Source organism: Rhincodon typus, chromosome 1 (assembly GCF_021869965.1).
Source record: "Rhincodon typus isolate 14 chromosome 1, sRhiTyp1.1, whole genome shotgun sequence".
Lineage (NCBI taxonomy): Eukaryota > Metazoa > Chordata > Chondrichthyes > Orectolobiformes > Rhincodontidae > Rhincodon > Rhincodon typus.
Window position 1 is genome coordinate 99,910,670 of NC_063332.1, and position 22,296 is coordinate 99,932,965.

Here is a 22,296-nt window from a genome sequence, read left to right on the forward strand (position 1 = left end):
ATGGAGGAACTGAGAGAATGGGATGGAGTCTTTACAGGAAGTGGGGTGTGAGGATGTATAGTCCAGGTAGCTGTGGGAGTCAGTGGGTTTCTAATGGATATTAGTGGCCAGTCTATCCCCAGAAATGGAAACAGAAATGTCGAGGAAGGAAATGGAGGAGTCAGAGATAAACCAGGTGAAAGTGAGGGTAGGGTGGAAATTGGAGGCGAAATTGATGAAGCTTTCCAATTCTCAATGAGAGAGGGAAACAGCACCGATGATATCATCGATGTAGCGGAGAAAGAGTTGTGGGTGGGGGCCGGAATAGGACTGGAACAAGAAATGTTCCACGTACCCCACGAAGAGACAGCCATAACTAGGGCCCATGCGGGTACCATGGCAACTCCTCTTACCTGAAGAAAATGAGAGGAGTTGAAAGAGAAGTTGTTGAGGGTGAGGACAAGCTCGGCCAAGCGGAGGAGGGTGGTGGTGGGTAGGGATGGTTCAGGTCTTTGCTGCAGGAAGAAGCGGACAGCCCTAAGACCCTCCTGGTGGGGAATGGATGTGTAAAGGGATTGCACATCCATGGTAAAGAGGAGGTGGCTGGAGCCGGTAAACTGGAAGTTTTGAAACCGGTGTAAGGCGTCAGATGAATCATGGATGTATGTGGGTAGGGATTGGACTGGGGGGGAGAAGACTGAGTCAAGGTAGGAAGAGATGAGTTCTGTGGGGCAGGAGCAGGTTGAAACAATGGGTCTGCCTGGACAGTCCTGTTTGTGGATTTTTGGCAGGAGGTAGAAACGAGCTGTGCGGGGTTGGGGTACTATTAGCTTGGAAGCGGAGGGGGGGAGATCATCGGCTGAAATGAGATCAGTAACCTTAGTGGATACAATGGCCTGATGTGCCGTGGTGGGGACATGGTCCAGGGGAAGGTAGGAGGAGGTATCCAAGAGCTGGCGCTCAGCCTCTGCAAGGTAGAGGTCAGTATGCCAGACTACAACAGCACCACCCTTATTGGCAGGCTTAATGACAAAGTCAGGGTTAGATCTGAGTGCACGGAGTGCAGTCAGTTCGGAGGGAGATGGGTTGGATTTGTTGAGAGGGGCAGTGAAATTGAGGCAACTAATGTCACATCGACAGTTCTCAATGAAAAGATCGAGTGCAGGTAAAAGGCCGGAGGGAGGGATCCAGGTGGAGGGAGAGGGTTGGAGTTGGGTAAAGGGGTCTGTGGGATGGGGAGTGGACTCTTGTCCAAAGAAATGAGCACGGAGGCGAAGACGGCGGAAGAACAGTTCGGCATCATGTCGTGCCCTAAATTCATTAAGGTGGGGATGCAGAGCAATAAAGCTGAGGCCTTTGCTGAGTACAGAGCGTTCAGCATCGGAGAGCAGAAGGTTAGGAGGGATGGTGAATACCCGACAGGAGGTGGGGGTTGAGGGAGGGGATAGAGCCAGAGGGAAGGGGAGGAGAGGAAGGTTCCAGAGGGCCATGGGTATTTTTGAGTTGGTGCATCTTGTGGGCCTTGATGCCTGAAAGGAAAAGAAAATGTTTCTTGTTAGCACGACGAATGAGCCGGAGGATGAAGTGGAACTGCGGAGTGGTGCAGCCCTGAACCAGTGTGTTGCGATGCTGTTGGAGAGAAAGATTGAGAGTGTGCATGTGATGCTGCATGGCACTGAGTGTGGGTCTCAGGATGCGGCGAGAGCAGCTATCTGTGGAACATTGAACATCATGGAGATATCTGTGATCCTGGGAGGATTCAAAACATGAGGATGAAACTTCAGTTGGAATCCATGTGGGGTGAGTCTGAGCCGGAGGCAGTCACTGAGGAATGTGATATGGCTGTGGCAACGAGTTTTAGCAAATCACTGGTCAAACGCCGGGAGTGACAGTGAAATTAAAGTCGGTGGGCAAGAAGAGAGATTGGAACGGAAATCCCGTCGGAGAGAGGAGCAGAACTTCTTCAAGGTGGGCATGCCTGGAAGAGATGTGTGAGTTAAATACTAAATAAAAACCAAAAGAACTGCAGATGCTGTAAATCAGGAACAAAAACAAAGTTGCTGGAAAAGCTCAGCAGGTCTGGCATCATCCATGGAGGAGAAAACAGAGTTAACGTTTCGGGTCCGGTAATCAGGTCCGGTAAGGAAGGCAATTGTAGATCTCTTTCATGGCTACTGGCACGGTGTCAAATAATTGAAGGAACTCCACCAAAGTTATAGCAGTGTTTAAAAAGAAACAAAGGGATAATGTAAATAAATATAGGCCAAGTAGCTTAAAATCTGTTCAGGGCAAAGTGATTGAGTCAATTTTCAGCTACTATAATTGAAATACAACCCTTCAATTATAAATGTATAAATCCATGTTACTTAGTGTGGATTATTTTCAAGAGAAGGTCATTCCTGTTGAACTTGATTGAATATTTTGAATAAGTAACAATCAGAGTTGATGAGGGTAGTAAAATGAATATGATCTATAAGGATTTTACCGAGGCTTTTGATAAGATTCCACAAAGAATCAAAATAGTCAAAAATTAAAAGCCACCCTTACAATCCAGGTATAACTGATAAATTAGATGAAAATTAACTTAGTGGCAAACATAAGGGATAATAGTTGATTAGTTGATAGATGTTTTTGCAACTGAAATCTATTAGGCTCTATACTCCATGCCTTTTTTAACCTTATATTCATGATTTAGATTCAAAAATAGGAATGCTATAAAGAAGTTTGTACTTGGCACAAAAATTGTGTGGTTGATAATGAGGACTGCAGGAAAATATAGATTGCCTGGCAATTGGGCAGAAAGATGGAAAATGTAATTCCATTTGCAGAAGTGAAGTAAGGCATTTTGAGAAGTACAATAAGGCAAAAGAATATGCAGCAAATTGGAGGATACTGATTAGTGTGGATCAATAGAAGGACCTTGCCGTGTACAACCGCAGATCACTAAAGGTAACAAAATAACATTAATAAGCTGGTTAAGATGATGTATGAAATGTTTTTCTTTATTGGTGAAGACATAGAATATAAAGACATAGAAATTACATAGTGTAATAGAATTTGATACAATACCAGTTAGACCACACTGCGTACTGTACTGTTTACTGTTCTAATTGCCACATTACTGGAAATATGTGATTAGAGAGGCTACAGAGGAGATTGACAAGGATGTTGCCAGGACTGGAAAATTTCCACAAATGAAGGAAGATTGGGTGGACTGGGACAGTTTGTTTTGAACTGCAGGGGCTATGAAGTGACTTAATTGAGATATATAATATGATGAAGAATTTGGATAGAGGAAATAGGGACAATTTATGACACATTTCATGTGTGTTGCCTTAGGTTCTTGAGGGGACGAACATTGCTTCAAGTTTGAAACTAAGCTGGAAGATCATGGTTCAACTCTAGTTTAGTGAATGGAAACCTGTGGACACAATTAGATACTGGTATACAATACCAAATACAGTGCTACTTGTCCTACATCTGATAAAATTTCCTTGCAAAAAATATTTGTCTTGTCTAGGGAAGACCTAACACTTTCCCTCTCACCACTCAGAGGCTGAACCAGACTATTGGCAATCTTGGCATCCTGGGTGACTTCTACCTAAACTTCTGATCCTACATCATCACCAAGGCTGGTTATTCCAATCTCCATAACATAATCTAGTCTCCACTCCTGTCCCAGCTCATCATTGCTGATATTCTGATCCATACCAGTGTTAATTCTAGATGCAACTACTCCAATGCTGCTCTGACTGTTTTTCCATCTGCATAAACTTGAGTTAAACCTCTTCTGCCTGTTTCTTGACGGGGGTACCTTCAGCAAGTGTTGCGCTAGTCTTAATACAGGGGCAGCTTCTGTCAGAGTTAACAAAAACAGAAGTTGATGGAAATGCTCAACAGGTCCGGCAGCATCTGTCAAAGAAATCAGAGTTAACGTTTTGGCAATTCTGAGGAAGGGTCACCGGACCTGAAACGTTAACTCTGATTTCTCCTCACAGATACTGCAAGACCTGCTGAGCTTTTCCAGCAACTTCTGTTTTTCTTCCTGATTTACAGCATCCACAGTTCTTTTGGTTTTTATTCTGTCAGAGTTATGCTTTATGGATGATCTCTCAATCAAATGATTCAAGGACACCAATCATAATGATGGCATGAAAGGCTTCCTCATCTTGTTCTGTAACTGCCTCAGCCCTTGGGTGGTGGTCTGGATTGCAGGAGAGGGCCATCAGTGGGCCACATCTGCAATTTACCCCATGATTTTTGCAATAATGGGACCACTGATCAGTCCACGCCAATCCAGTATAGTGTTGGTATATCCTGTTGATATCATTGCACTGCTCCTGCATTCACTCTGGCTGCTGCCACTATCAGCTCTTCATGAGGTTGGCCACTCACTTAATGGAGGAGCTCATGTGTTCAAAGCCGTGAGCCATGTTAACACACATGAGCTAAATGGGGGACTCCTCCAATTTGACCCCCAGTCCCTCAGAGAATCTTGACATGGGGGCACACATCTCCTGCTCTGCTGGTTAAAGTAGAGCTGCAATGACATGTGACTCCTGAGACCTTGCATCTGTGCCTAGCTGGACAGAACTGTGTCTGTCTACCACTCTACAAAGGGAACTGCTCACAGCTGCCTATGCCTCTCTCATTGTGTCCTGCTCATTACTGCCAGATTCTTCACCTTTTCTGAATGCATGTAAAGACCCACTAATGGGGAAATATCTACACTGTTGGGAGCTGTGCTTTCATTTACATGATGTTGCAGGCACTGTTGTTCTGGATGCTTGAGATGTCCCCAGAAGTGACTGTACTTTAGCACTCAGTCTTCACCACTGATCCTGTAGGAGCCACAAAGAGAACATTAGAAGCCCCTTGTGACAGCATAAACCTGTCCAGTGATGAGTCTTTCTGAAACGAGCTACTGGAAGGGGAGAAGCTTCGTTAGCAGATCTCTACTTTTTCACTCTCTCCACCAGATATTCCCATCTCTTCATTGACTACTTGTTCCTGCAGGACCACCCTTGCAATTATCCAAATGATTGACCATACAAATTAGTGTTTACCCATTCAAGTTTTAATTTTGGCAAGCAGAAGCCTTGAGGACTATGTTTAGAATTATTCCCTGTCTAAAGTTGACAATCGTTAAAATCTGCTTCTGTTCTCTCCTCATATCTGTAAATGTTTATCTGTTTCCCATCTCTAATGCTTGTTACCTGTCCTCATCGACCAGCAGAACCAATACCACCCCCAGGGCTTTCACTTTCCACATTTTGAAGTGGAAAACATGTCCCACTGAGCAGCATCAAGAAGGAAAAATATGTTACAATGTTTCTAAATGGTCATTTATCCAGAAAAAAATGCACTCCTGCTGAAACCTTGCATACTTCAACTTGATTTTATACAGGATGACCGAGCCACAGGCGTGTGAACTGAAGTATGTTCATCGCTTACAATATTGAACTTGTAAGTAATTCCAAGCATTCCAATTATTTTAGACTGCTCCTAATACTGTCCATTACTTTTTTTTACATCATTGTATTTAATGCCACTGTCCATCATTCTCATTCAAATGCATTATAAATTAGTTTTATCATTTTTTTTGATGATTTCACTGAAAGCATTTATGAAACTAATTCTCTTGATTGTTGTTTGACTGGCAAAAATCATTTCATCAAGTGTTGCACAACAGATGTTTGAGCAAAGTTAAGACTGATAGAATAAAAGGAATATAAACTCGGCTGAGTAACTTGAAACGGAGAGTACTGGTGATGGTTATTTTTCTGACAGGAACACAGTTACAGGAACAAGGTTTACATAGTGGGGTTCCCCAGAGGTGAATGATAGGACTCGTTCTTCTTGACATATATTAACAGCCTTGGTGTACAAGACAAGCAACTTTTAAAAGTGAGTCAGACACAAAATTTGGAAATTTTGTGAACTGAAAGGAAGATAGTGCTTGACTTCAGAAGGACCGAACTAGATTGGGGAATAGGCAAACATATGACTGTCAAAATTTAGTTCAGTGAGGTATGAAGTGATCCATCTTGGTAGGAGGATGAAAAGTGATAAAATTAAAAAGGGTACAATTCTAAAGCGGGTGCAGGAACAGAGGGACCCATGTATCTATTCACTTAAATCGTTGAAGATGGCAGGACAAGTTGAAAAGACATTAGAAACATGAAAATATTTTTTGAAAAAAAAAATTCCAAGTTTTGTCAATAAAGGAATGGAATACAAATACAAGGAAGAGATGTTAATTCTGGTTTGGTCTCAACTGGTGTGTCCAGTTCTTGGTACTAAATTTTAGGAAAGATGTGGAGGTTTCAGAGAGTTTGGAGACTCTGCAAAATGTTTCCAGGGATGAGGAACTCCTGTTGTATGGATAGGGAGGACTGTTCTCCTTGGAAAAGGGAAGGTTGAGAGAAGATTTTATAAAGATATTCAAAATCATGAGGGATGTAGATGGAATAAATAGGGTGACACTGTTCCTATTGGTGGTACCGCTGAGAACTGTAGGTCACCTATTCAAGGTTATTGGCAAGGAGAGCAATGGTGCCAAGAGGAGAGGTGTTTTTTTTTACACAGTCTGTTTACAATATCGAATGCACTGTTGGAGAGTGTGGTAAACGCACATTCAGTGATGGCTTTCGAGAGGGAATTGGATTATTATCTCGGGAAGGAAAATATAAAGAGCTACAAGAAGAGGCAAGGGCTGAGTGGCTGGAGGTGAACTGCTATTGCTGAGAGCTTCCAAAGCTCAACCATTCTGTGACTCTCCTACAAATCTCCATGTTATTTTATCGCCGCTGTGTTAACCTGCTTTAAAACTACTTCTGCTATGAATCGAATCTAAGGCTATAAGGAATCTTCTAAGGGTGTTATACTGTGGGCCGGAAACAATCCATGAGAGAACTCAAAGCATAAGATCCTTTCCAAATTCTGTCGAAGGTAGAGCGGCCACGCGTTATCTATCCTCCTTACAGCACCTCGAGATAAATCCCGGCATTTGCCAAGCGGTATTTCCCCAAATCTTTTACATGACAGTTGCACGGTTTATAAACAAGCTTGTTAAAATGTAAAGTGGCCCTTCTTTACGTAGCAATGAACAGCTATCGAGATGCCTGGTGATTCGTCTTAGCGCCCCAGTAGAACCAGATCAGTATACTATGGGAGAGATTTCAATGCTTGGGCACCGGACAGCGGGCTCGGAGTCGAGTTTCTGCAGAAGCGCTGTTAAAAGGCAGCTTTGTCGCCGTCAATGGGAGACGGGTTGCTGATAACTTTACAGCCGGACCTTTGGGTGAACCCTGCAAGGGTGTGGTGCTAAAGCTGATGAAGCAGAGCTCAGGTAGTCTTGGCGTGGGTTTCCCGGTGACGCCCCATTCCATGGTAGGCGTCGCCAAAAACATATAAATTGTAGCCAGCGCGGTCCAATCGCCACTAACGGTTCAAATCCTCCCAACAGCATCTTGCGGCGGAGGCTCCCAGGTAGGTTCTATCTCTTGGCCATTCAGCCCCTGGGCTGGCGCGTGGTGGGTTATTTTTTAATAAAAAGAGCCACTTTTAGTGTAATATGTGTGTTTTCTCACTTTGTAGTTGACGATCCAGCGATGAGGTTCTCCAAACTTGCTGGGCTCCTGCTGCTACTCTTCATCACAGAGTGTCTCTTGGCGGAGGCCAGTGAGGGGCAACAGCAGCGGAGGAAGAGGAAGGGCAAGAGCCAGCAGCAGCAGTTAGGGGAATCACAGGACGGGGGCAACAAGGCACCGAGCCTGGGAACCGACGGGAAGAAGCAGAGGAGGGGTCGCGGCTCAGTGCCCAAGCAGGGGCGCTTCGTCAGCCGGGAGCAAGCACAGTGCAAGTGGGCACTGCGAGGACAGGAAGACTCTGACATAAACCTGCGTGTGGATTGCAAAAAAGAACTGAGCGACTACTGGTGTGAGTTCACCGGGAAACCGTCAGCTTGCGCCAAGTACTCGCAAGATGCAAAGACCTACTGGAAGCAAATCACCCGGGCACTGAAGAAGCAGAAGGGGATCTGCAGCCAGCCCTCGGCAATGCTGAAATCCAGTTTGTGCCGAAGCACAAAAGCAGCTCATCTGAAAATGACCGGCTCCAGCCTGCTAACCCCTGCAACCGCGGGAGAGGAGCAAGCGAAGATACTGAGCCCAGCCCCTGTAACAGATCCTGACAGTCCAGATGCAGACAAAATAGCTGCGGAATATTGTAATGATAGATGGAGTTCTGTCTGCACGTTCCTGTTTTCAGCAATCCAGGGCTAAGACTGCAGGGTCTCTGTGATGTTCTGTCTCTGTGATTGTCCATTTTACTTCCTGCTTAAAGAATGGGACTATATTGTATAGTTGATCAATTGTTTTAGAAATTCCATGGTTTATAAAATGAGTTTGTAAGATGTAAGTTGGCCCTAATTTATTAACAGGCATTCTGAATACACTTGCTATCGGTTTCCAGCCGGTTCATGTTGCACGACAGCGCCGTGGGTGTATCCAGACAAATGAATAAATCCCACTCGCTGTCCGCCCTCAAAGCAACCCATTACCACCATCCCCGTTTGAAAACAGTTGCTTTCGCAGGCAGCTAAGCAGAATGTGTTTTATATACACGTGGCGCCAGTTTTAATTTTTTTTAAAAGGTCCATGTTGTGCTTTCTCCAAAGACCCAGCAGTCTTGATGGGTTGTATAACCATGTCTTACGGTCAATATCGCTCATACTTCGGGGAATATGTTACGTCCATTAATCACACAGCCGCTAGTTCTACTGACATTTCAAAGATCTTTTCTAAAACATTAACACGAGCGTATTGTAAATAACTGTTAATAAAAAGCCTTTCTGAAAACATTACCACGATGCTGTGTTGTCTTTTCAGAAATAAATAAATGTTGGAATAACATTTACGCACCGTCTGTCTATAAAAAAAATAAATCGATTGCACCGATATTCATCCTAGCACCGACAACAAAAATTGCTGGAGAAACGCAGTAGGTATGGCAGCATCTGGAGAGAGAGAAAGCAGAGTCAACATTTCGGGTCCAACGACCCTTCTGCCAGACCTGCTGCGTTTTTCCAACATTTTCTGTTATTGTTTCTGATTCCCAGCAGCTGAAAATTCTTGTTTTAATCCCAGCATGGTCCGGATGCAGGCAGCACATGCTTAGTCTATAAGGAAAGGCTCTCTCTGCACGTTAAAATGGTAGATGTGCTGGCAGCACCTCTGAATTCCCGAAGATTGCCCTTGAACCCGAGCATTTGATTCAATGTAATATGTCCAGATCCTCCCCAAACAATCTAGGACAGAGTATGATTGGGTTTAAAAATCACCACAAAGCAATAACAGATAACAAGGTGTGGAGCTGGATGAACACAGCAGGCCAAGCAGCATCAGAGGAGCAGGAAAGCTGACGTTTCGGGCCTAGACCCTTCTTCAGAAATTCCTACTATCTCTCACCACAAAGCAATAACTTGTGATTGCAGATATTGTCCATTTAACCTGCCCAGATCCTGTCATTGTAGAACTCTTATAGATTAAGCATGTGCTGCCTGCATGTCAGGCGGTGTGCTGGCTCAGTGATTAACAGCGCTGCCTCTCAGCGCCACGGACCCAGGTTCGATCCTATCCTCGGGCGACTGTTTGCTCCGACGGGTGCTCCGGTTTCCTCCCACAGTTCAAAGATATGTGGGTTAGGTCGATTAGTCATGGGAAATTGCCCATAGGATCCAGGTTAGGCGGATTAGCCATGCGAAGTGCAGGGTCCTGTTTCCACACTGTAGGGATTCTATAATATCTCTGGAGTAGATGGTACCTGAAGCCAGGGACACTACCACTTTCTCACAAGAGCACATTAACTTGCATTTGGCCATTAAAATGCCCCAAACTTCACCAGAGTTGTGTCAAACAGAATCTGACACACAGCCACCTAAGCAAATGCTTGACCAAACATACAGGTTTAAAGAGTATCCACAAGGAGGAAATCTGGTGTAAAAGCAAAAAGGTCTGGTAAGGGAACTGTAGAGCTCAGGAGTAGCTGAGGGCGAGGCGAGCAATTGGGGATGTTCAAGGTCAGTGTTAGAGAAATGCAGCTACCTCAGGCTTGTGGCGGTGGTGATAACCGAAAGGGCAGGCATGATCATAGTTTGAAAGCAAACATGACAGTTTGAAAATGGAGGATTGGTTTAACTGGGAGCCGATGTAGTGAGTTAAAACTGGGCAGCAGAATTTTGAATGGACGGCACAGAATGGGTTGAAATAGTCAAGACTAAAACTAACAAAGGCATCCGTGAGGGTTACGGCAGCAGCTGCATTGACACGGGTAAAGTTTAAAGTACAAAATTAGAGATGGATGGCATAGAGATATTGTTGGAAGCTCAGTTCAGGAAAATTTGACTTGGAATACCAGGTAAACACATTATTGGGAATGGCAGTTCAATTTTAGTTTATGTGTTCGTGCCTTCCAAATGAAATACAGAATTGAGGCTGATATTATAATGCTGCCTAAGAAAGTGCTACATTATCCTTATCAAGGTCGATCAAGTTCACGTCTATTTGTTAAGGCGGATGTACGAGATATCATGGTATTACTCCAAGAAAGGCAGATCCGCAGAGTTTTGACATCTTGGCTAACAGCTAACTCCATGGATCACCCATCACTGAGGCGGCGTGGTGTGGTGGTGGGAGTTGATAGTGATGGCCTGCATGAGGCTGCTTTATTGGCCTACATTTATCAGTTGTTGCATTTCAGAAGCGACCCCCAGCCCTCAGCCATGCGGAATGTGCGACTTTCTAATCTTTTATTCTACACATCGATTCAACGAACTCGAATCAGCCTCTTCGCAGTAGGAATTATTTCATCCAGGTTGGTCAATGTTAAGGGAATGCATGGAATTCCTGACACTGTACAGTGGAAGAGAGGAAGCATAAGCTGAAGGAGCAGATCGCGAACAGTTTTAGCAGTTTTTTTAAGGTGTTGCGGCGAATCGGGGTTGGAGTGTGTTACTTTGTGTCACTTACTTTGCATCAAATGGAAAGCGCTTTGTATCAACATGAAAATTCAATAACCTGCTGTTAGGTGTCATGCCTCCTACTTAATGATCAATACAAAACTAATGGAATTTCAGCTTTTACATATAACGACAAAATGATAAACAGCAGCATCTGCACAGAGCAGCACTATCCGAAATGCTATAGGCAATTAACTTTTAGGTCGGTTTGTTGTGGATCCCTCCAGTGTAATGTGCTATCGCTCCCCTTAGACATTCCCAATGCTGTTACCATGGTTCTGTGTCATTCCCCCAGCCTGTCAGTGGTTACTAAAGATTTATTGAACTTGGGCTGTACTGGAACTGGGCGGGTTCGTGGCTCCTAAACTGTCAGCTCATCGCTCACCCCACGCAGGCGGAACCAATCCGATCCCAATGGCTTAACTCCAGTGACTCCCATAACATTGTCAGCTGTCGGAACAGACCTGTTGCTGCACTTGGGAGATTACAGGGCGTTATTGGGAATTCAGTGTTTCCTATTCCGTGTCCTCCCACTCCTAATTCATATCATTTTATAAGTTTTCCAGTAAACAGCCCCTTGCAGGTACACATTGCAGGTTCACACGCACCTCCCAGCGTTCCTGTTTGTAACGTTTTGGTGGGCACGCCAGGAGTAGGTGTATTTACTTTGGACCAAAACCATTGCGTTCTGGAACAAGATTGTATGTTATCTTCCAGTGTATTTAAAGCTACGTGTGGTCCGCGTCCAGGTACACCAACCGCATTCATATCGTGACAATATTGTTTTAAACAGTCTGGTTCAGGAGTCTAAAAGTACTCACTTTTCAAAAGCTGACTGCAAGACGCACTGTCCAAACCTCTACTCCGAGAATAACACAGCGTGGAGCTGGAGGAACACAGCAGGCCAGGCAGCATCAGAAGCAGCATTTGCAGTTCTTACTATGTCTGACTATTGGTATTCTGTTTCTTTTCTCCCCTCTTACATTCATTCTGTGTCAATTTCCTTCTGGGTTGTGTGTGAGTTACTGTGTCCATTCATTTCCACACCGCGTGTGTAGGTTGCAAAAATTAAAATGCATTTCATTGGTTTTAAAGCACATTGGAATATCCCAGGGCTGTGGAAGACACCATATAAATTCTCCCTTTTTCAAATTCTTCCCTCCGTTTTCCTTTTTAGATTTCTTTTCCAGTTACACCTCTTTTTGGTTCGCTGATTCTCTTTCCAGTTTCTTGTACTGATTTGTATATTTTCCTGTTTCAATGAATGCCACTGCACCATCTGCTTTGTTTCTATCCAAATGCAATATCTTGCCAGCTTTATTCATCACTTTTTCAATTTTTCTTTACCCATTTCACCTGTATTTCCTGCTTTTCTTTCTCATATTTAGTTCAATCTAATTCAGAAATCACATCACACCAGGTCATAGTCCAACAGGTTTATTTGGAAACACAATCTTTCAGAGCCTCTTTCCTTCTTCAGGTGTTAGTGAGATGATATCAGGCACAGCATTTATAAGTAAAAGATCAAAGGGTCACACCACTGATGAGGATATATAAACAAACCTAAGATGCTGTTAAATCTTTAACCAGTTAGAAGGTTTTAATTGACTAATATGTGTGTGTAAATCCCTGAATTCTTTTCAACTCACTGACAAGAGAAAGCTAAGGGTTTTATCAGTGTTAAGAAGAGTTGATATTTTAGGCCAGACAATGTACATCAGATGTAAGGCCTTGTTTAGAATCTGTTTGTGTTTTGGTTTAGAGTCAGGCAGGTTTTATTTCTAAAGTAGGAATCTATAAAATGCCATATTGACTGTCTATAAATTGTGTGCTTTTTGAACAAAATAGAATGTATCTGCAAATACAAATTCATCCCATAGATTTACATGTGTGTGTGTGTGTGTGTATGTATATGTGCGTGAGAGAAGGAGTGAATGTGTGTGTGTGTGAAGGGTTGGAGAGAGAGAGAGTGTGTGTGTGTGTGTGCGCGTGGGGTGGGGGAGAGACAGAGAAAGAGAGTGTGTGTGTGTAAGAGAGAGAGACAGAGAAAGAGTGTGTTTGTGTGTGTGTGGGAGAGAGTGTTTGAGAGGAAGAGTGTGTCTTCAAATAAACCTGTTGGACTATAACCTGGTGTCATGTGATTTCTGACCTTGTCCACCCAGTTCAACACTGGCACCTCCACATCAGTCTAATTCAGGCAGGATAAGTGACTATTAAAAGAGCCCAGAAAACTGACCAGGGCAACTGATGAGAACAAATGTTGTGAAGTGGTCAAAAGCCACTGAGTGTAGGTGAAGGGGAAACCTGGAGGCCCCAACTAAACATTAGGAACTGTGGAAGCTTTCAAATCAGGGCCAACATCTTATCTTGTTCCATTATTGCCACATTTCCTACTGGAAGTGGGAAACTGTTGCTTACTTTATTTGTAATCTTGTACTTCCACTAATAACAGACAACAATGTGGCTGGACAACAACATGTAACGCTTTGGTGAACAATGGAGCAAATAGTGTATCTCTATCCAATGAGGTTTAAGGATGAAAAACTACAACAGATGGAAGATTGAGAATGAGGGCGAAGGGTCAAAATTCTGGAACTCCTTTCCTAGCAGCAACGTGGGTGTACATACACCACATGGGCTTCAGTCTTCAAGCAAGTGATGCACCTCTTCCATCGGGCAGAAGATACAAAAGTTTGAAAGTATGTACCAGCAGACTTAAGAACAGCTTCTTCCCCGCTGTTGTCAGTCTTATGAATGGCTCTCTCATATATTAGAATTGATTTTTCTCTGTACTTCTCGGTAGCTGTGACACTACGTTCTGCATTCTGTTCTATTACCCTGATGCACTTATGTAAGGTATGATTTGTTTGGTTAGCACACAAAACATTACTTTTCACTGTATCTCGGTACATGTAACAATAATAAAACAAATTAAAATCAAAAGTCAGGGCGATTCGGGATGGGAAATAAATACTCAACCAGCCAGCAGCACCAGAGAACAAACAAATAAAGGAAGGGTCACCGGACCCAAAGCGTTAACTCTGATTTCTCTGCACAGATGCTGTCAGACCTGCTGAGCTTTTCCAGCAATTTATGTTTTTGTTTCTGATTTACAGCATCTGCAGTTCTTTCAGTTTTTATTGAACAAATAAAGGGTCAAATCAATGCTATCAACAATTATCATATTGTTACCAGATTTTTACAATATTAACTATTAGCTACCCGTAACATGTTTAATGAGCACTAAAACTCATATGCTGCCACCGGATGAAGCTCAAGGAAAATTAAGTGCAAAGTGGTATTTTTGGAAAGCTAATGGTGGAGTGGCACAAATCATTTAGCAATTTGTGATGATTCACAGAATCATTTTTCTAGCTAAAAAATATTTGGCCAATCTGCACTTTAATAATGGCTTGTATCATGTACACTATTAAAGCAAATTTTGGGCTGTTAGGTTTCAATTTTCATAGGTAATTTGTGATTTTATTTCTTCAACAACTTTCTTCAAGAAATGTATGCTGGTTTGGAAATAGCATAATGCTCACAATTGAAAGCCATTTTTAACTCAGGGAGGATGACACACTAGATAAAGATTAGTCTATTTTGTAGAGAAAACCGAAATATTGTGAACAGTTTTGGGCCCCTTATCTAGGGAAAGATATACTGGCATTGAAGGCAATCTGGAGAAGGCTTACCAGGCTGATATCAGGTTTGGAGGGATTGTCTTATGAGGAGAGGTTAAGTAGATTGGGCTTGTGCTTACTGGAACATAGAAGAATGCAAAGCAATCTTATTGAAACATGTATGATTCATAAGAGAATTGACAGGTTAGATGTGACAAGTTTGTTCCCCCTTGTGCGGGAGTCTAGGACGAGAGGGCATAATCTCAGAATAAGGGGTCTCAGAGATGTGGAGGAATTTCTTGTCTCAGAATATAGTGAATCTGTAGACTTATTTGCTGCAGCGGACTGTTGAGATCAGGCCATTAAGTACAGTATAAAGTATATTCAATGCTGAGATAAATTTTTAATCACTAAGACAATCATGGAAGACACAGGAAAGTGGAGTGAGGCTTATCAGATCAGTCCTGATCTCATTGAAAGTCGGAGTAGACTCGATGGGTGGAATGGCCTATTTCTGCTCTGGCATCTTATGGTCTAAGCACTAACCTGAAATGATTCCTAATTTTTACTGATGTAATAATTTTTAAAATAGCTAGTATAATTGATTGGGTGAGTTTATTTCACAGTACTAATTTTGATGGTGTAATTTCATAGAATCCCTACAGTGTGGAAACAGACCCTTCGGCCCAACAAGTCCACACCGACCCTCAAAGCATCCCAACCAGACTCACCCCGCTATAACCCACCTAATCTACACATCCCTGAACACTATGGGCAATTTAGCATGGCCAATCCACCTAACCTGCACATCTTTGGATTGTGGGAGGAAACTGGAGCACCCGGAGGAAACCCACGCGGTGACGGGGAGAATGTGCAAACTCCACACAGACAGTCACCCCTGGCGCTGTGAGGCAACTGTGCTAACCACTGAGCCACCATGCCACCCCTATTTTTAAGAGTTTCCTTGCTTTTGATTGGAATATCATATTGCCTTGGTCCTTTTTGCAAACTGACAAAAGTGAATCATCAGTTGGTTTTCAATACTGCCTGCAAGAAAACATGGAAGAATATAAAATAACTTTTTGCCTGTTTTGCATTAGCTCTAATGTGAGTTTAGCTGCTATATTCCCAGGATTTCTTACTATGCTCGATTCCTAAAGTCACTGAGGCCGATGTTCTTCAACTGGGGAGATTGCAAACAGGAAAATTGAGTGGTGAGAATTAAATAAATGTAGCGACAGAGTTCCTAATTTACTTAAATTTAAACAAATGGGCAGACTAGGAAAAGAGTTTGTTGTTCTGAAATGTACAGCTGAATTAGGTGGGACTCTGTGGTCAGAAATGAGGGCGGATGCAGGGGCAAATTTTGTGTTCTTGTACAAAGTGAGGTAGGAGGCAGGAAAGGTTACTAATCGGTTGGGGTAGTGTCACCCAAACCCTATACTTTTTGCCTCTGTCACAATGTGACAATGGTCCACCCCCATCAATGCTGTGGTCAAGAAAGCACAACACCTCCAGTTCCCCAGGACTCTAAGGAAGTTTGGCATGTCCACAACGACGCTTACCATTTTTAATAGATGCACCCTACAAAGCTTTCTATCTGGATGCATCACAGTGCGGTATGGCAACTGCTCTTCCCAAGACCGCAAGAAACTACAAAGAATTATGAACATAACCCAGTCCATCACACAAACCAGCCTCCCATCCATTGATTTCATCTGTACTTCCTGCTGCCTCAAGAAAGCAATCAACATAATCAAAGACCCTCCCACCATGGTTTTCCTTTCTTCCACCCTCTTCCATTGGACACAAAATATAAAAGTTTGAATATACATATGAACAGATTCAAGAACAGCTTCTTCCCCGCTATTATCAGACTTTTGAATGGACCTCTCAAATGTTAAGTTTGATCTCTCTCTCTGCACCTTCTCTGCGGCTATAACACTGTATTCTTGCACTCTGTTCCGCTACCCTGATGCACATGTATGGTACAATCTGTCTGTAGAACACGCAAAACAACACTTTTAACTGTATCTTGGTACATGTAACAACAATAAATCAAACTCAAATTAAGGTCAAGGTCACTGTTGTCCTTCTCATCTCAACACTAATCAAGCCCTTTTAAGTTGCCAATTCATGTCCCTTAAGAGCCTGTTCCTGGTGCTACTGGGATTAACACCGCTCAAAACAGAACCTGTCAGAATGCAGCATTCCCGAAAGCATCAAGACCCTGTAGGCTGCTTGTCAGGATTGGGATCTTCGACCTAAACTCAGTGTTTAATTGCTTGGCATGGATATAGGGCAGACAATACCCACTGGAAGCCATCCAGCTACCTTTTCTGCCATGCCTGTTGCTCCCTCTCGCTATGTCCCCATACTACAGCTCTCCTCTCCTAAAAGATGCACTGGAACTTATTTAGAAGATGCAAGTGGATATAGAGATCCTGCCTGCCAAAGGAAGATTCTGCCTCAGGGAATGGGGATGCTGATCAGGGAAGAACAGCCGCACCGCTGTCATTTACTGGCAAATGGCTGAGGGTAGGCTGGTGGCAGGACTTTTGCCTTTACAGGGATTGCTAGTCCTGTGTTAGGACTGCCAGCCAATCAGAGGCCACCAGTATTGCACTCAGAACTTGAGGAGCATTCAGCAACGGGCTGCCAATGTGCAAATGTCTGATAGTCAAGGGAGCTGGGGGTATGGGATGACGGGGTGGGGGGAGGTTGGCAGAAGGAGTGCTGGCGTTTGGGAATTGGCATTTGGAGGGGAAATGTGCAAGAGAACACCTTGGGAAGAGCCACAGATAGGCCTGGAGGTGACATTCTGCTCCCTGCCTACCATCAGATTGAACAGAAAAGTCTTCAGGGTTGGCTACATGGCTTTTAGATTATTCCCTGCAGCTGGATAAGGCCCTTAAGTGGGTATTAATTTCATAATTACAACACTGGATACTTCACAGCCACACAGGTCATCTGATGCCACTGGTGCCACTGGTAAAATTGAAGCAGGGGCAGGAGAGGGTGGGTGAGCAGTGAGAAGGCCTCAAAGTGGATGTCACGTACCCACTACCTTCAAACCCACTGGCAGGGGTGTACAAAATCCAACCCCGTTAACTCTGCTCCTTTCTGATGGACTGAGTACTTCCAGCATTTTCTGTTTTCGATCACAGAAAATGTATGGACTTCACACAATATGATTCTCCCCATTTGATCTTCCTTTATGCAATTCCTATACATTATTATTTTCCGTTAAATACGGAAAACAAAAAGATGACCCATTCTTTCTCTCATGAAGGGTGTTTTGCCTTTTTGGTGTTTTGCTTTCCCAGTAATCTACTTTTGCTCTTTCATGTAAAGGTTTTATTCTAACTCTGCTGTTGTTTAAGTCATTGCCTCAGGCTGCTGCTATAGAGAACTCATATCAGATAGCCATCATTCTATCATCATTATTACACAAACTTTAAATTCCATTCTACATTTCCATAACTAGATGATTGCTTGCAATCTTTTAATATCAGTTAATACCAATATTTTATTTGCAGCTAAGTATCCATTGATAAGTTTTAAGAGTAGTTTTTATTATCCGAAGTGTTACCTGAAAGCATCATTTTAACATCTTACCTTTGATATTACCATTTTAATTAATGGGACCATTGATTGTACGCATTGTGCACCCTCTATGAAAATTCTCCAGTGGAAGACAATGGAGAGAAACCTTACCAAGTAATAGGCTAGATTGAAAGAAGAAAGATTTACATTTGTGTTGTGCTTTGCCTGACCAAATTTCAAACTACTTCACAATCTAAGTATCGTTGAAGTGCAGTTATTGTTATAATCCAGAATGGTGACAACTTGTCCATCAAGCTACAACATGCTTTGAGTCAGAATGCTTTAATGATGAGGTCAATAACAGCAGAGAAGGAAAGGATTCAAATATCCCGTACTCTGGATCCCACTACCTTGTAGAACATCCTGCCCATGCTCCCAAAGGTGGAGAACCAATTAACGTTTAGTAACATTAAGACCCCTGGCAGAAACCCGTGACCGTGAGTAGATGTCATCCTCAAAATGAGGGACAGTCAATGAACGTAGAAAACAAAGCAGAAAACTGAGGACTTAACCTTACTGTAGTTGACAATGAACTGAAATCTATAGTTTACATCCTGTAATTACTCACTTTAAACAGGTTTTCTTTTAACAAAGATTCCAGTGAAAGATCAGCTAAATTAAAAAGCAGCTAAAACTGGATCCTCATTAAGTGACGCAGTTAGACTTTTTGTGTTGGTACTATATATGTAGAACACTTAGTGTGACGTTCAATGAGTGTGCTTTACAATAGAATGTCCTGGGAATCAGCCTCATATGGATCAACCCTGTTACGTTGCTACAAAATTAAGTCAGAGGCCAAGAATTCTGCAGCAAATGACTCACTTTGGTGTCTCCAGTGCTCAACCATCACCTACAAGTTACTCGATTAGACAAGCGCATCTTCAGCAACACTCATGAAGCTTGACAACATTCAGGACAATACAGGCCACTTGACTGGAACCCCATCCATCACCTTCCATATTCACTCCCTTCACACCACACGCTGTAGCAGCAGTGTTAAACCATTTACAAAATAAACTGCAGGAACTCAGCAAGGCTCCTCAGACAGCATGTTCCAAATCCATGACCTCTATCATCCAGAAGGTCAAGGGCAGCAGATGCATGGAAACATCACCACTAGCAAGTTTCCACTCAACACACACACCATCTTGATTTGGAATTATTTTGCTGTTCCTTTACTGTTGTTGGGGCAAAAGTTTTGAAACACCCTTCCCTAACAGCACTGATGGTGTTCCTGACCCTACGGACTGCATTGTTATCCTTTCTCAAAATCTGGCTTGTTTGTCGAGTTTCCTAAGGTAGGAAAGTGAACATGAAGGGTGCAAGTTTTGCCCGTTATCAAAGCATCTCACAGCTCTCTGCTGCCTAGCAAGAAACTCACCGTGCTGCTTGTGAAAACCATTAAAAGATGATGCAAGTTGCTTCTGATGTCGAGATAGGCCTCCACTGTCTTCTCATCCAATTCGACTACACATTTTGCCATTTCCCACATTGCTCAAACCACTAAAAGATTCCACCTAATAAATCTTATTGTGGGGAAGAACATTACTAAGAGGCCATTTATATAAGAAATCCAATTGGGAATTCAGAAAAAAAAGTTCTTGAGTCAATGATAGGTGAGCGTGCGGAACATCTACCCCAGGGAGTGGTTGAAGTGAAAAGAAGGGATGAATTTAAGGGGAAGCTAGACAAGCATATGGCGGGAGAAGAGAAGTGAAGGAGCAGAGTTATATGCACCTGCTGCCCTTGTCTTTCTAAGTGATAGAGGTTGCAGGTTTGGAAAGTACTGTTGTAAGACCTTGGGAGAATTTTTTAGTATTTCACATTAGCTTTCTTTCACTGGAACCCCTTCAGAAAGCATTAACAGTGTACTTGCTTCACCATAAACCACACCAGTTTGAGAAGGCAGCTCACTACCACCTTCTCAAGGGCAATTAAAGGTGGACAATAAATGCTGTCCCAGCCAGCAGTGCCCGACGATCGATTAATAAAAATACTAATTGTGCATTTTGACTTATTGCTATATTCTTACCGAAGATATTGGATAGTTCTGCAATTTGTAGATCACCAAGTTTATTGTACTTTGTGTCAATACAAGTTTGAGAGTGAAGCGTTAATTCACGAATACAATTCTGAAGTTAAGTAAAAGACAGTTAATTGCATTGGTGTGGATTGTGAACATGTGCCTGTCTCTGTGTGGCAGACTTTGTATTCCATTCCACACAGAAATAGTCATCAACCTCAGAGCACTTTTCAACAAGTTAAATTAAAGATGAATAAAAGGTATAGGTATGACGAACAATAACGTTGCATGATATCAATCACAAATTCCAAAAAAATTCATTGACTAATTTCCTGTACATGAATGCATATGAGTCAAGCTTGCACAACCAATGGATGCTGTAGTTACACGTAGAATCTGAACATACATAGTTTCTGTTGAATTCTCCACAATTAGAATGCTAATGCAAGAAAAATTAATTCAAATAAAAGCTCATGTCTGTCTCAGTACCTTCCACTTAAATGTGAAGGATTGAAACATTAGAAGCAATGAATGCAAGAAAAAGTCCACCAGATCAACTACTCCAGTATAATTTATTAAAATACAAAATTGTGGGTTGCCCACTTGGAACACAAAATGCAAATGTGACTCTGCTCAAGGTGCAGAGCTGGATGAACACAGCAGGCCAAGCAGCATTATAAGAGCAGAAAGGCTGATGTTTCGGGCCTAGACCCTTCATCAGAAATGGGGGAGGGGAAGGGGGTTCTGAAATAAATAGGGAGAGAGGGGGAGGCGGATAGAAGATGGATAGAAGAGAGGATAGGTGGAGAGGAAACAGACAGGTTGAAGAGGCTTGGACTGCTGTGTTCATCCAGCTCTGCACCTTGTTGTCTCGGATTCTCCAGCATCTGCAGTTCCTACTATCTGTGACTCTACTCAGTTGCCAGTTGATTGACTCAAAAATATTAAATGCTCTCTCATCCTGAATTTTAGATTTCTTTTTTTCTCTTTTTTTAATCTTTCTCTCTCTTTCTCTCATTATTTGGTTCTCTAGCAGTCTGCATTGTCATCATTCTCTAGCCAAGAGCCCAAGGGGTCTTCTGACCTTCATGTTCTACGGACACTGTTGTATAACTTGTTTCATATAGGACATGAACTTAAGGTAAAGGCCCAGATTTCTGCAGTGCCAAATGCACAATGTAAACTCACCAATTCACAGGGCAACATCATCGCACTCCAAACTTATCCCAATGTTTCCTGCCGTTGGAATTTCAATGTGTTCTTTGAAGCAGTTCTTAGCCAGTCTGCTATAATGGAGCAGGTATCTCACTGGATCATAGAGCTTGAATTTTCCAGCCCACTGGCGAAAGGCTGAGAGCAAAACCTTGTAAACTGGCAGCACAAATTACCGTGTGGGAATGTGAACAGTTCCCACCTCCATGGGATATTTTCAGAGGAGCTGGGGCGGGTGCAGAAAATTCAACAAATGAAATTGGCATGCATGATCTATTCTCACCCCTGTCAAAATTTCAGCAGCTTTGGGATGACAGCCTGCCTCATGGAGAGGTGCCAGGTGAACCAGAGCAGCCTCGCAGCAGGGTTTTCCTTATTACCACTCCATGGCCATGATGGGAATCTCCAGCAGCAATGACTGCCTGCCAGTCTGATTCCGCTGCCTGCCTGCTTAACCCTGGTGCAGTAAGCAACACTTACTTGGCCATCAGGGGAAGCTGAAATGATTCTGTTCTCTTTACACTGTAACATCAGAAGCATGCACCACCATTGATTGCACCACTGAGTCTGCCATGCTACCTCTTAATTAACTCTCACTGGAAATACTCTAACTATGTACTGTCACTGGCATTGTCTTAGCATCCAACTTTGGTCTTGATGGTGGAGCAACTTGGGAATTGGAAAACTTCAGCTTATGGAATCAGAACAGTTCTGATGAAGAGTCACCAGACTCAAAAAGTTAACTCTGCTTTCTCCCCACAGATGCTAACTTGCTGCGTTTCACCATTAATTTCTGTTTTTGTTTCAATCATGCCTGGTACTTTGCTGTGTAC

General features: G+C 42.9%; 1 protein-coding gene across 1 annotated transcript; it reads left to right on the forward strand.

Annotated features, from left to right (window-relative positions):
* Nucleotides 1-7,377: 7,377 nt before the first annotated feature.
* LOC109936875 (fibroblast growth factor-binding protein 1-like) lies at nt 7,378-8,842 on the forward strand. Its single transcript, XM_020535480.2, has 2 exons — nt 7,378-7,470; nt 7,579-8,842. The coding sequence occupies exon 2, from the start codon at nt 7,593-7,595 to the stop codon at nt 8,262-8,264; it is 672 nt and encodes a 223-aa protein (XP_020391069.1). The 5' UTR covers nt 7,378-7,470; nt 7,579-7,592; the 3' UTR covers nt 8,265-8,842.
* Nucleotides 8,843-22,296: the final 13,454 nt, after the last annotated feature.